Source organism: Pygocentrus nattereri, chromosome 8, assembly GCF_015220715.1.
Source record: "Pygocentrus nattereri isolate fPygNat1 chromosome 8, fPygNat1.pri, whole genome shotgun sequence".
In the NCBI taxonomy this organism is placed as follows: Eukaryota; Metazoa; Chordata; class Actinopteri; order Characiformes; family Serrasalmidae; genus Pygocentrus; species Pygocentrus nattereri.
The window spans coordinates 18605803-18621736 of NC_051218.1; the positions used below are offsets into that span (position 1 = coordinate 18605803).

The window sequence follows — 15934 nt, forward strand, 5'->3', positions numbered from 1 at the left end:
TTCTGCACTAAACACTGAATAAATGATATTATATTTAGGTTTTGAAGCTTTTGTGTACTTTTCAGTTTTTTTCTGATGCTGAAAAATGAAGAACTTGTACTTAACAGCCATTTTGATTAGATTTTAAATTAACAAAAAGTGGCCTCTGATTTCTGCACAGTACTATAGTTTTGGCAACTATATTGTCATTATTGTAACACAATCTCATATGACCAATTCGGATCATATCTATTAGACTATTCATGTTCAATGTAAAGTAAAAAATAACATTACAAGGTTTGGATGTGACATTGTGTTATACATGAGACGAGTGTATAGTACTGCAGAATCATATCAACAATACAATGCTCGGTTTTTCTTTCTTCACACGAATAATTGTGGCAAAACCCATGGCGCCCTGCTTAAGAGAGACATAAACTGTGCTGTGTTGTTTTAGCTCCTTAGGCACACTGTAAAAATCCACCATTATACTAAATAAAGCATGGCTGCTTATGATAAGCAACAGTACCAAGTGAATATTGTCTGTGCTGAGCTGCACATTGCAGATAAGATTTACATAGGCCTAGAAAACGCCCAAGTGTAAGGAGCCCATTACAATATGACAAACTGCAGTGGCTGATCCTGGGAGGGTATAGCTCTCTGAAAGGGGAAAGGCAGGCTGAGAGCCCAAACATCGAGCTCCTCGAAAACATTACTCCTCTTCGCATTACTCTCGTGCCCTCAGGCAAGCCTGCTTCCACTGATAGATGAGTCTCGCACCGTGACCTGATAAGGCTGACTGCCTCGGCTGACATATACAGGTATAGCCCTAGGAGAACTACCTCCGCACCGTGACACTAAAGGACAAAGAGGGCCTACATCGCTGGAGTACCACAACACAAAGCCAGTGTGATACAATAGTCTCCGTATGAGGTGAAACTAGAGCAGAGCAAAGCAGAACATCAAGGCTGGAGGGCCAGAACACTTCAAAGTTTAGTTTTTGCTGTTTGAACAAGGTGTTCAACTCATGAGATCATTATTAACCCCTTAAACTACAGGTTTGTTAGTTACTAATTTTTGCTCCAGCATTTTTCAGTCTAGTCTGTAATGTGGCGTTAAGGCTAGGACTGCTTTCACAGCTGGTTAAACACGATCAGTGCTGTAGGAGGACATCATGCCTGTTCAAGGGTTGAACTGAAGACTATATTTTCCATTTTTACCATCATTAGCTTTACTGACTGAACGATTCTGTTAACATCTTCACTGATCTCAGATGAACCCAGGCCTTTGCAGTTCGGGACGTTAAAAGAATATTTCAACAATACATGGCAATCTGGTTAACAATGACCAGAAGCCAGTAGCCAGTAAACTAGTATGAGGTCGTATAAATAATCATTTGCTTTCACTTATAATTAGCAGTCATCACTGAACCTTTTCCTTTAGAAAATGAGATGAATTTAAAGTATTCAAATTGTCCTTAATCTCAGTGCTGGAGCCAACATGTCATACACATTTCTAAGCTTTCCTTGCTCTAGCACAGTTGTCGGCAACCCAAATGTTAATAAGAGCCATTTTGTCCTTTCAACAAAAATCAAACCATGTGAGCCTCAACATTTTATGTCCATTTTACTCAAGAAACATTTTACCATTGTGGCTGTAAATATGCCTCAGTATGTGGTAATGTCTTAGTATAGGCTAGAAAGTATAACATAAACTAAAATCCACTTACTCTGCTTTCGGCTTTAGCTGCTTTTCTCACATCACTAGCTGGAAATTCATACCAGAAAGTGATACAGTTTCTGGTAAAATATCTCTCACTGTTGGAATTTTCACAAGGTTTAAGTGAGCTTCCCATTTGCCAGCATCTGGTTTGAATTTTCCCGTTCCCGTTTAAGATGTATGTTAAGTTCGAACAAGAAGTTGACTTTAACTTTGTGACTTTTTAGTGTTTGGCAGTCTGTTGCTGCAGATTAAATGTATGAGGAAACCACCTGAAGCGCTTACAAATGCAAATAAGTCCATTTGTCTCCAATTATCAATGTTCGTCTTAAATTTTTCTCTTTGCCTTTTTGTTAGCTACTAGCTAGCTATGTCTGTGTTGCTATGGTGACCAGAAGTCTGCGCACCAAGCTTCAGGATGAGTCGATGAATTAGCAGTGATAGGCTGCATTAATGCCAGCATTTAAGACCATTTATTGTTAAAACTGTATAGGAACACTCAGCAGAGCATTATTTTACTGAGAAAAGGGATTATTTTATTTTTGCCTAAAAACCTCATTCTGCTTTGAAGCCACAGCAGGACAAAAAGCCGACCCCTACTCTAGCACGTCTGACTCAATAATTACCTGATTAAGTAAATCAGGTAATGTTAAAAAAGTAAATACACATATATGTGCACAGGGACACCATGACTGGGACTGAGAAACACTGCAGAGAATATGTATGCAGATGTTTGTGGCCTTCCAGGAATATAGCTGGGCACAGGTGTGAAAAAAGCACATAATACTACATTAAACTGCTGTGTAAATAAAATCAGAAGCTCTCTCTGTAAAATGAGATTGATTTCTGGTATATTTGATCTCTGTGCACTGGAATGCCTTATGCTTTAAAGATTTAAGCAATGCCTGCCCCAATCTCTGCTGCCAGGTGTCTGCTCCGCATTGCAATGGCTGATTTGTACCTGCTGTACTCTGAGTACACTCAACCAGCTCAGTGAAAGGCCCAAAGTGCACTAGGATTGCATAAGCATAGAGATTAAAAACCAGCTATTCATTATAAACATTTCCATGTGTCGTTGTCATTTATTCAGCTGATAAAAACCTGCACACATTATTACCGCCTTTTAAAATACCTGGGTGCTGATGGATCTGGTTCCATCTGTTGCTTCCACCGTTAGGTTATAATTTAACTGCTGCTCTGCGTCCAGCGCTTTGGCAATGATGATAGTGCCACTGCCCTTCTCCACATTGTAGCGGCTGTCAACGTTTCCACCTGTTATTCACAATATGGACAAATTCACCACCTAAAATTAGTACTCTTCACAAACAGGAGGCGTTTTTGCATAATATGATATATGGATTCTGTTACTGGGTCAATAAATGAAGGCCATAACAACACAGTACTCTTGTGGAATTCATTTTCATATTTTTACAGGGCAAAGGTTGAACTATTGTTTCAAAGGATGTGCGACAAGCAATGATATTACAGCATTCAAAAGACCAGAGGAGAGACATTCACTTATCAGCAAATACCTTCTGTTCTGCAGCTCAGGTCACAAGCCATCTGAACGATGTGAAACACTTCTTTAGCGTGTGTGTCTTCTTGTATGTAAAGCCAAGAGAGGGGGGAAAAAAACGAAGCAGCAAAGCAGAGATTATAGAGAGGAGAGATTTAGTTAAAGAAAGCTGATTAGTGCAGGATAGAGATGAAGGTAATGAAGCAAGCAGTTAAGTCCATTTATGCTACTAAAGACCCATATCAATTGCAGCAGTGGAGAATTTAGAATTAGTAAGTTCTTCTACATCCTATCCTTCGTCTTTTTAAAAGGAGTGGAGAAAATGATATTGATTACCTTTGATATCGAACCAGACAGGAGAGTCTAGAGGCTGAGTGCTGATGACTCCCACCATATGGCCCACTGGATCACTCTCCATGGCAGAGAATTGGAGTGAGGTCTCCTCAAACACCAGTGCCTGTTTAGGCGGCTCAGGCTTTGCAATCCACTCAATGTGCAACCGGCAGATGGACCACTTCTGAGGCCAGCCATTGTCCAGGGCCTTAATCTGCGAGAGAGGAGTGTGTGTGAGGGTGTGCGTTGTTGTGTTTGAATGTGGGAGATGGTGTGTTTGCAATCACTGGTTAATCACTCTTAAAAATAAAAAGATGCTTTCAAGTGCAAACTGAGCAGAACTTTGAAGTTGTTTACTGGATTTCACATCCTTGTGTTTCATGTCTGACATAAATTACAAATAAAAAACATAGACTGTGAAATGGTTGTTGCATTTTATTAATCTGGCATATAGCCTCTTTTGTAGCTGCTTTGAACAAATAAAATCATCTCTTTTTACACTGACCTCTTGTCAGTCATTTTAGAAGACCGTCCCCTACACCACATTACTCAACCCCCATATCTGTATGCATGGCTAAGAAAACAAACTTACCCTTAGTAAACATCTGACCTCATTGCTAGAACCTGAAGTCATGGCAATGGCAGGTAATGCAAGCTCTAAATAAACTTGACACTGGGCACCATTGATTCTACACTGTGTTTTGACTGGGGTGGGATTGGGAATTGGTGGTATATGTATGTATATATATATCACTATTGTCAGATCAAAACCTTGTATCTCATGATTAATGACTTTACAGCGTAAAGAAAAAACATGTCAGTTCATGATGAAATTTACACACAAAGGGCAACAAGCATTTTCAAATGATGCCAAAAACTGAAAAACCACAAAAAAGGAAATATGAGGTTTAGTTCCAACAGCAGTGATATATAAGTAGAACCATGACAACTCAAGAACCATGTGAATGCTTAGCTCTTTGCACAGTTAAAAGGTTGTTCTATATGCTGGAGAACATGTTGTATGTGGTTTGTTTAAAAAATGTTCTATATAGAACCAAGTATATATAGATAGATAGATAGATAGATAGATAGATAGATAGATAGATAGATAGATAGATAGATAGATAGATAGATAGATAGATAGATAGATAGATAGATAGATAGATAGATAGATAGCAAATCTTTTGTGGCATGACTATAAAGAATGCTTTTTGCAGCTTTATTTTTGAGAACTTTCAGTACTGTGCAAAAGCTATCAAAACATTTGCCAGTAAAAACACTATATAACATCAAAATAAACACAAATAAAGAAAAACCAGTAAAATGTAGCAAGATTTGTTGTTTTTTTAAAAAGTACTATCATTGTTAGAAGAACACAGGTCTGCTTCCTGACCTCACTTCTCTCAAAACATTCAATCTGTTCAATTCCATCAGCAGCACCTGACTGATTAAATGAAGAATTAATTAGATAAACTAGGTATTAGATGGTGGTTCTAATGTTAGAGGTTTTTTCTGAATAAAGGAATGCTTCTTGCCCAAATAAATTATTTTACATATAATTTTCTCAGATGCCTAAGACTATATTGCACAGTATTGCAGGTCTCAAAGATATTGGCCCCAACAGCACCTCTTCAAAATGGAGAGCTGAAGGAAAGAAATATACCGTGAGAATGTGATAGTCTCCTGCTGAGAAAGCCTCTTTGGATGAGATCAGCCCAGTTTTGGGCTCAATGAAGAATTTCCTGTGCTCGTCCCCCTCCTCTATGCTGTATGAGATTTCAGAGTGAGGACTCTCATCTCTATCGTGGGCAATGACGCGATAAACCGGCTTCCATCTGATCGCCTTTGGCCGCTCCACTAGCTTGATTTTATAGACCTTCTCGAGGAACTGAGGAGAGTTGTCATTTTCATCCTGTACCTTCATTACCACACGAATGACTGTATACATGCTCGGAATGCCATCGTCAGAAATGGTGACCTTTTTGGAGGAAAAGAAGACATGAAAAAGCTGAGATGTGTCTCAGAGACTCCAAATACGATCTTTAGTTTAGTCCATCAGTATAAACCAAGCAAATATCTGGAGAATGTTCCCAGTAAAAGTGCTAGTCATATAATTATGTTACCTGAATTTTCTAAGTTCTACCTGCCTTTCATCTCAGCATAGTACAAATGTGGCTGAACATCAAATGTGATGTTCAAAAACTTTAATCAATCAACACAGCCTAAGACATCCCATAATTACAGCTCTTGTATTTACACCCCAGCAGTACATCAGCAGAACTGGATTTAATGCAGAAAAGTGCCTTTTAAAACAGCTATTTCTTATGCATATCCTGCAGAACACTTAATACAGCTTGGTAAGAGAGAAATGGGATTCAGTGGGGAACACATTGGCTCTGGTGTGAATAGACTTTTAAACATCTCCAGTTTAATGGCTTACCTCAAGTATATGCTCTTCTTGCTTTTCCCGGTCCAATTTTCGAGAAGTGGTCATTATCAAACCTGTGCACGAAGAGAAAGGTTTACATTAATTTTAGTGCTTCACTTCTTCTGACCTATAGGTAAGTTGAATTAAGAAACAAGTAACATAGGTAAAGCAAAGTAAATCAGTAATAAGAAAGCAGCATGGTTGCATCAACTGATAAAAACTTGAAATATGTGTTGAAAAGGCCCATATCTACAGACCAAGGGTATATTCATTTAGTCTACACATTACTTTTTGTTAGCTTTTGTATTTTACTAATCAATATTCGATTGTGTTCATGTTGTGAATGAAAATACTATAATGATTATAAAATAATGGTTCTCCTATTGGGAGCTGTGTTGGAAGTTCATGTTTATATGCCTTTGTATGAGGACATAAATATTTTCTACATAAATACAGCTGTAAAAATCCTTGTAAGGAACATACAAGTGCACATAGCAAATGTATAAATATGTGTCATACAGCACTGTGCAAAAATCAGAGACTGCCTCCCGTTCAAGTACAAGTTATCCATTTTGCAGCAAATAAAAATCAGCATTTCCGATATTTTGTGTGTCCACCCTATGCTTTTATCACAGCTTTCTTTCTTTTAGGCTTTTTTTTTGCAAAGAAATCTGCAGGGATATCCTTCCACACCTCCAAAGGTTGCATGTTCTCCCTCTCACGACTCAGGTAATCCCAAACACACTCAGTGATGAGGTCTGATAGTCCATCGTTCTCACAGCACCATTTGCTTTTTTTCTTTTTTGGAAATGTTCTTTTTTGGTCTATTGTCTTTTCTCAGCAAGGGCTTCTTGACAGCTATACATCCTGTCACACTTATAGTGCTGAGTGTCTACTCACAGTGAAAGGATGAACATAAAAACATTCTTTCAGGTCTGAAACAAGAGCAGAGCTTGAGTGTCTCTCAAAGATGAAAGCTTTAAGTACTGTTTATCTGAAGGTGAAGGTGGTCTACCAGGTCTTGCACTGTTGTTAGGAGTCCTGTTTTCACTTTTAGTTTTAACCCTCTGAGGAAGCAACCTTTCTTGACCATTTGCATATCTTTTTAAATTCCCCTTTAGAGGCACTGTAACTTAATACTTATATGCTTCATACCAAAATCCTCCATTATCTTCTGCAGCTGTGAACTCTTTGCACACCATTTCACATGTGTCTCCAATGTTGACTGAATAAAATATGAAGGGTTTCCGATGTGAAGAGTCAGTCCGTTGTGATTTCCTCAGTGTCTGTTGGCCAGCTTCACACAAAATGTAGATGGACACTCAAATCCACCAATTACACATTGGGAGAGGCTGATAACGTGTATCTAAACCTCTCTTCACAGCCTTATAACTCTAGATTTGAGTCATGTACAATCTTGTGAAATGATGGAATGAAAAGGGCGACTCTACAGATTCAGGAAATGTATGAACAGTATTTCTGCACTGTATTATCACAAAGTTAGAGAAACATATACAAAACACCAAATTGTATAGCAAGCTCATAGACCCCTAAATAGTTTTTTGAATTCCGATCTGGGAACTTGCTTTTTCACTTCTTTTCCTTGGATGTTCCCCTCCCAGAACTTAAATAAATGAAGAGTGGTCTCTCACAGTACATTAATACTGTATTCCACAGTTGTATTATCTAGTCTGGGCTGCAATTCCTCACTTTTCTAGCCATAAACTGATCTGTATCAGCATCTCAAAACAAGCTGTCAGGGAAAGTTAAAGCATACTTCACAGGCTGTGAATTTTCTGTCAACTGAATTTGAAGTTTTGAGAATGCCTGTACAAGTCCAATTAATTAGCTGCATTTATTTTATATATTGTTCAGAGAATGCTAATCACCCAGCTGCGGTCTCAGTGAACTGTACCAGTGCTGAAGTAAATTCAATTAAGGTCTCATTTTTACCTCTTTGTGGAAAATTAAAAGGGCAGTGAAGTTTGAAAAGCCCTAAATAAGTACTCTCCTTTGTGTCGGATCAGTAACATTTCTCATTTGTTTTAGCGCTAACTGCTTGTTTCTGTAGTTACAGCTTATGAAAATGCAGATGCTGATAGTAAAATAGTGCTGGAAGCTGCTGCCTCACTTTATCAACTCTCCCAGGTTTCTGGGCTTTAAAAGACTGGACGTAAATTTGCATAATGAAAACGCTCCACAAAACAGGAAAGAGTTTTTGAAAGCAGAACATTGACAATTAAGTGGTCTAATGTAGTGTATAGGTTTGTACCTTGCAATCAAATTAGAAAGGTTAAGGCCGACCGACCGAACATTCTGCAATAAACACCAAAGTTCTAATGTTTGCAGTTGTTTTTACAATGACACAAAAAAGGACTGACGAGCCAAATGAACCAGAGCGAATGGAGAGAGAACGTTCTAAATTGTCCCAGTAATCAGACAGTTGTGTTTATTGTTGCTTGGTTGTTCTGCTCTTACCTTATAAGTGGAGATTTGTATGCTTAAAACTTAACATCTGTGAACATCACTTAAATGTATAGATAAATGTCCTATACATTTAAACTAACCCTGTGTCTAAGATCCAGTGGATGGAAAAATGAACCTACCTGTTTGAGAATCAATGTTAAAAAATCCCTGTGGATTCCCGCTGGTGATCGTGTAGGTCAGTTTGTCACTGGTTTTGGAGTCAGGATCAAAGGCTTGGATCTGCATGATGGACATATCTTTTGGAGAATTTTCTGGCACAGAGGAGTAATAGACAGGTTCTGAAGTCTGCGGAGCATTGTCATTGACATCCTGAACATTTATGTAGACCTCCACAGAAGACGAGAGTGGTACTACCCCCTGGTCAGTGGCATAGACCGTCAACCAGTAATGACTGGTGGTCTCGCGGTCCAGTATTTCCTGTGTCCTTATGACACCTATGACGAAGACAAAAAGAAACATATTGAACTACATGTTAGGCATTGTTCAAGTACTGCTAGCAAATGCTCATCAAGCACTAAGCCAGAGACTGTGCTGACTCCCCAGTCATAAACTTGATCACATGACCATGAGTCTTTTACATAGCAAACTTGGCAGATGAGATACGGCTAACTGCTGAAGAACTGGTGCAGGAACATGGAGAGACTTGCACAGAGAACATTCCTTCAGCTTCAACCAGTACTAATGTACAGGGGAGGGCAACTGTATCTTGCTGAGAAACTGAAAATTGGCATCAGCAGAATTTGCACAAGAGTAAAAAGGTAAACGGACAGTTCTCATGTCTAAGAGGCTGAAGAGAAGATTACTCTTTAGTTGGCTATGTCTCACTGCAGTGTCTGCTTACAGGGAGATTGGGCTTTGCTATTGTTCTGGTGTTACAGTACCTCTCATGCAAGCCTTTGAGTGATCATTCTTTATCTCAGGGAGAAACATTATCATGTCCTAAATACGCAGTCTTAGAAGACATCAAAAATGAGCTTCTTTCCTGTGATACTTCATATCTGATCAGTCTATACTGTATTACGCAAAAGTCAGAGACCACTCCTATTTCCAGTCAAAACAGCATCAAGTTACTCATTTTCAGGAGTTATATCTCAGAAGATTAGATAAAAGATAATCCATTTGCATTAGGAAGGGGAATGTCAAAGAAAAAAAAAAGAAAAAGAAGCATGCAAGACCTGGTAGACCACCAGTACTGTCATTATCATATAAACAGTACTTAAAGCTTTCATCTTTGAGAGAGAGGAGAAAATCAGCTCTACTCTTGCTTCAAATCTGAAAAAATCCACAGGTGTTTCTGTCCATCCTTCTGTTGTGAGAAGACAACTCAACACTATGAGTCTGAAAGGATGTGTAGCTGTCAAAAAGCTGTTCTGGAAAAAAAAAAAAGACAAAAAGAACATTTGCAAATCAATGGACAGACTACACCCCAGAGTCCAAAACTCAACATCACTGAATGTGTTTGGGATTACCTGGATAGTGAGAAGCAGGAAATGTAACTAATTTCTAAGACTGAACTTTGCAGGTGTGGAAAAATATCTCTTCAGATTTCTTTGACACACTAAAAGCAAATATCCTGAAAAGAATGGAGACTGTAATAAAGGCAAAGGGTGGACACAATAAATACTGAAAACACTGATATTATGTTTTGTTGACCAGACTTTTGTGTAAATATGTGTTATATACAAGTTTTCAGCATTATCTAAAGCTGAAAAATTAATAATTTGCTCTTAATAGCTGTTTTGACTGGCTTTACATTAATGGAATTATATAAATGAAGGGTGGTCTCTGACTTTTTCATAGCATTGTATGAAATTCCGTAATTAATGGAGCATAACATATAGTCATTGCCATATCAAAATGTTGTACCTGCTTTTTAATTCACAATTAATGATGAATAGACCAATAGAAATGGTCCAAAAGTTTTTGAAAAATCATATCATTATATAAATACATGTTAAAGAGAACTTTTTTGCTTCTCATATTAAGTGACCATACAACAGTAATGGTTTTGTTACAACAGCAGCAATACATTATCACATATTTTCATCACTATAATATCAAAACTTTAATGTGCCAGCTGTCCTTTTTATATTTTGTTAATATTTACTAATGAATGAACCAACAGAAATAGTGCAGAATTACTTGGAATAAAATGTCTTCTCCTAAAATGTTTCGATTCCACAGGTACACGCTTTATTATAACAGTGACGATATATAAAATACGGTATGATAGTCAGCTCACACATTTTATAATGTGTGATTCATTTTCATAATTTTTGAGTTCTCAGGGTGAGCTAACAACCCACTTACCGGTCACTTCATCAATAGTAAAAACCCCAAGGCCTGAGCCATCATGTATGGCATAGCGTATCTCTCCATCTCTTCCCTCATCCTCGTCATGTGCAGTAACTTCCATTACAGAAGATCCAACTGGGGCGTCCTCACTCACACTTCCCCAGTCCACAAAAAAGGGAAAAGAAGGGCGATACAAATTCTCATTGATGTCCACTATCTCCACTTCAATGAAGCACACTGAGGACAAAGAGATTGGTTTTCCTCTGTCTTTAGCTTTTGCTGTCAGATTATATGCTTGTTTCCTCTCAAAGTCAAGGGGCTGAGAGAGGTACACTGCTCCACTCACTTTATCCACCTGAAAGCTTCCATCTGCATCATCGGTCAAGCTGTACCTCACTTGTCCAGACTGACCCAAGTCAGGGTCATGGGCCTCCAGCCATAATATCAAGGTACCCACTGGTATATCCTCCCACACTCTCACCCGGTAGTGCAAAGGAAAAAAAGTAGGAGCATTGTCATTTACATCCTCTAACATGACATTCAGAATCACTGTTGACATCAACTGAGGATCATGTGTTGCCTTATCATAAGCAGCAACCTTCAAAGCAAAGCATGGGTTCACTTCTCTGTCCAATGGGCTTTTAACTGTTACAATCCCTGTCTCTTCATTTATGTCAAATTTGTCTGTTTTGGTCAGAAAGGAGTAGCTGACCTCTCCATTGATCCCTAAATCCTTATCCGTAGCTTCAAGCTGAATGATATCTGTTCCTGCAGCACTGTCTTCTCTAATGTCCACTGAATACTCATGCTCTAGGAACTCTGGGCCATTGTCATTGACATCCAACACACTGATCTCTAAAATGTGTGATGAGGACTTCTGAGGTAAACCAAGGTCATATACGGTTATGTTAAGTGTGTAGTGGTCAGTTGTTTCTCTATCAAGAGGTTCAAGAACTTTAAGCCATCCAGTATCTGTTTCTATCATGAAACAACTGTCAACATTTCCTCCTGATATCACATAAAGCAATTTCCCATTGAAGCCATTATCTGCATCTGTTGCTTTGAGAAGCACTACACTATTCCCCACTGGAAGGTCCTCTCTAACCTCTATCTGACTAGGAATGGATTCTGCAAACTGTGGTACACTGTTGTTGACAGAATGCATGTCTCCAAATTCCCCCACCATTTCCGTTTCAGTGTGCAGTTTAGAGCCAAAGAGAAGCATCTCAGCTAAACGTCTTAGGGCTTCAGTTTCCACACACTTTGAGCGTATTTCTTTCAAACTGCTAACAACTGTGATATTCAAAAGCATGGGTGAACTGGATATCTCCCCATCATTTGCTTCTATGTGTAAAGCATGGAAAGGATGTTCTTTGCCATCACCATCAATTAAAGGCTTTTTAAGTGTTAGCACACCAGACGGTGGATCTAATTCAAAGAAATCCCTCTCATTACCTGCACTTATGTGATACCTCACAACTCCTAAATCATCTGCATCAATTGCAGAAACCACTATTATCTGCTCACCAACTCCAAAGGATCTTGGTAAGGCTACCTCACAGTCAATATTCTCAAAGAGTGGCTGGTTATCATTCAGGTTGTTGAGAGATATTAAGACCACAGCTTCTGCTTCACGGCGGAAAGGGGACCCCCAATCAGAAGCTCGAACCCTTAGGTAGAATTTGCTTGGCATCATTTCATAGTCCAACCCTTCAGATGTGCTTATGATGCCAGTAAAATAGTCAATAGCAAAAGGCTTTTTGTTCATGCTAACAATACTGTAGGTAACATAGCCATTCTCTCCTTCATCATCATCGCTAGCACTGACTGTTAAAATGCTAGTCCCTACAGGCACATGCTCATCAATGCTAGCTTCATATTTAGACTGTTGAAACTTTGGAGCATTGTTGTTCATGTCAATGACATTAACAACTACCTTAGTTGAAGATTGTCCATTGCTAGTAGTTACATCAAACTCATACTGGCTAACATGTTCTGCCTGAACAGATTCCACAGTGGTTATGAGGCCAGTGTTTTCATTAATAGTGAATGGGTTCCTGTGCTGTTGCATCTTATACTGTAATAAATACTTCAAATTTGGAAGTTTTGTTACAGCTCTGACCATGACTACTGGAGAGTGTGGTGGTGCAAACTCACTGAGCGTAACTCTGTAGATACTTTTTTCAAATTGCAGAGCCTCCATTTTTTCATATGGAGGTTTCACCCTCACTACTACTGCTGAAGAAAACTTTGGTGGGTTTCCCTTATCTTTGGCCTGCAAGGTAAGGTTATAGCCAAAGTCATGTCCCTCCCAGACCACCTCTTTGTTTGCCTTGATCTTATACTCTTTGCTTCCAGGACTTGTTCTAATTGCCTTAAACTGCTGGAGCGGATCTCCAGCCACTATGCTCAGAGAGGCTATCTCCCCATTTTGCCCTTCATCATCATCCTCCACAGATACCAATGCATAAGTAGGATCCTTGGTGGTGTTCCTTGGAGTTAATGGAACTGCTTTGACAACAGGTGCATGGTCATTGGACTGCAGTATCTGCACTGTCAGTTTTGCTGTACTACTGACATCACTTCTTCCAGAGAGCTTCAAGCCTCTGTCCACAGCTAGCACATCAATCTCATACTGTGGCATCTCGGGGTAATCCAGTTTGCCTGTGAGAGTTATGACACCGCTTGTTGGATGGATGGAGAACATAGCAGTCCACTCTTTGAAGCTGAAGTAGACCTCTCCATTGGTGCCAGTGTCAGCATCTGTTGCTGAGACTCTTCCAATGCTGGCTCTTATGGGAGTGTTTTCAGGAATGGAGATGCTATAGGAGGTTGGTGAAAAAAGCGGTCTGAGATCATTTGCATCCAAAACTTCAAGCTGAACTTGGGTTTGTGCCTCTGCTCCTGAGTGTCTTTCAATTGCTTGTACAGTGAACAAATACTTATCTTTTACCTCCCTGTTCAGTGTGGCTGAGCTGCCCCCTTTGGTTCTTATTCGCAGGAAACTGAAGTCACCCAAAGCATACTTTTCTGCTTTGAATATTTTTTCATGGTCCCCAGCTTCTATTCTGTACCATATATCCCAAGATCTGTCCTGTATGAAAATGCCCATTTTAACTGGGCATTCAACAAAGGTTCTTGCAGCAGAATTCTCGTATATTGTTGCATTGTAGAGTGAGTGCGTAAACTTTAAGGGGATCATGTCCATCTTTTGCTGGCTTACTACACAAGTCCAAATAAGGAGCATGATGTGGAGATGCTGACTCCAGCATTTACCCATTGTGGCACAGGAAGACATGAATGCACTGAAAAAAAAAAAACAAGGAATGTGAAAGAAATATCCAAGACACAATCAATTACACAGAACATACTGTTCTCCTATGTGCGTTCTATTGTCACAGATAAGTTCATTTATTTTGTGAATCAGATGTTTATAAAGGTATTCATTGATTTGAATAACATATATTTGTCAGAGTCAGAGTTTTCCAGCAATAGCCATTCTGTATTGCAGTGGGTCCAAGCACCTCCACTTAGATCACTGCACTGATGCAGATGAGCAATGATAGACTCCTAAGTTTATCTGTTTCTAGTTTAAATCTTCAGTGACTCACTCCACAGATGTGGGTTATGCAACATTAATGATCTGACACCCCCATGCTCCCAAAGCATTTTCTGAACTGAACAACTTTAAAGCTGGTATAATGAGAAGAAGGTGCAGGTGGGACCGTCTCACAATCAGCTGTGGCAATTTACAAGACATTCCCATCACACAGTGTGCTTTACGTTGGAATAACACGCATAAAATATGAAGTAGACACGGGTGCACTCTTAAAAAAAAAGCTCAATTTGAAAATGCTGTACTGAAGCGTACTTCAGGGATTTTGTTTTAATTTAAACTTACTCACCTTATCAGGCGAAACAACACTGTATTCCGCCCAGACTTTCACTCAGGACACAAAACAGCCAGTAGTTCCAGCGTATAAATTCCCTGCAAGTGCTTTGCTGTCTTTCCTCTGTCTTCACTCCCGTGCACTGTTTCTCCGTGGACTAGTGGACTCACAACGTTATTTTTTTCTGCACCCATATTCCGACAGTACCTGCCTCTTGCGCTGGGACTGGCTAATGAATAATCCGTTGTTTGAGAGTGAGAACCACCAGCCAATCCGAGCGCAGGAGTAAATCCTTCCAGCCAATCCCATCGCAAGAGTAAGCCACGTTAGCCAATCCTGGCGCAGAAGTAACGAAACTCGCGCTGGAGGCAGGTCTTGTCGGAATACAGGTGGGAAAGGAAATCACGCCGACTGCAGTTATGTGATGTGATCAATCTCTGAAGCTCTTGTAAATCCTGAACCTTAACATTCCATTGAAGAAAGAAGCGACGAATATCTAGAAAAACGACTGTTATTCCTGTTGATTCCTGTACCTTTTGGAAAGATTCTGCTGATGGAAGAGCGAGATTAACTAAACTAGTGCACGACCAAACTGGTTAGTCTGCATACTGTATGCGCAGGTCTACTGCAAACCTTGCAGATCTACAGAATTTATACGTTTTTCTAAAGAAGCATCAGCAATTTGCACATTAAATAATCAAGTCTAATGCAAAACATTACTCTGCTAATACACTCTCAGCAAAAATGATTCTATAGCCGTTAAACCATGCAAACATTCAATTGGTTCTTTGAATTGCCACAGTTCTTGGATCATTCCACTGAGTTCTAGCGAGTTCAAACCACACTAGACTTTCAACTGACTTAGATTATAGACTGAAATTCTTTGGCTTTGAGTGACTACCTTAATTATGATTATTTTATTAAACTATGAACATTCCATGGTGTCACTAACAACACAGTCAGAACACTACCAAAACTTTACCACATGTTTCAGTAGTGATTATTAGTGACAGTTTTAGCTGATTTTGAGCAGAACTCAGAAACGCTTTTTGTGTTTTTCAAAAATCATATTTAATAAAGTAACATGTTCACAATATATTTACAACACACATACAATACATATTAATAAGGCAGATTTAAAAAAATAAGATTTTCTTTTTATTTAATTCACACTGTTCCATGCTGTTGCTGCTTGGCAGTTTTTTTCATGTAATTCTTCTGTTAAAACATTTCATGAAAACTGTTAACTTTCCACTGCTACTCCCACAATCCCATAGCAGAAGTCCA

General features: G+C 39.1%; 1 protein-coding gene across 1 annotated transcript in view; it reads right to left on the minus strand.

Annotated features, from left to right (window-relative positions):
- The window catches only part of fat1b (FAT atypical cadherin 1b), a 53952-nt gene extending 39153 nt beyond the window's left edge, over nt 1-14799 (minus strand). Inside the window, exons 1-8 of the mRNA XM_037540698.1 lie at nt 14663-14799; nt 10773-14062; nt 8582-8896; nt 5988-6049; nt 5211-5525; nt 3551-3761; nt 3231-3299; nt 2831-2970 (exon numbers count right to left, since the gene is read on the minus strand). Of these exons, the coding sequence (XP_037396595.1) occupies nt 2831-2970; nt 3231-3299; nt 3551-3761; nt 5211-5525; nt 5988-6049; nt 8582-8896; nt 10773-14055 (4395 nt within the window). The 5' untranslated portion in view covers nt 14056-14062; nt 14663-14799. The remainder of the gene's footprint in view (nt 1-2830; nt 2971-3230; nt 3300-3550; nt 3762-5210; nt 5526-5987; nt 6050-8581; nt 8897-10772; nt 14063-14662) is intronic.
- Between the last annotated feature and the right edge of the window lie 1135 nt (nt 14800-15934).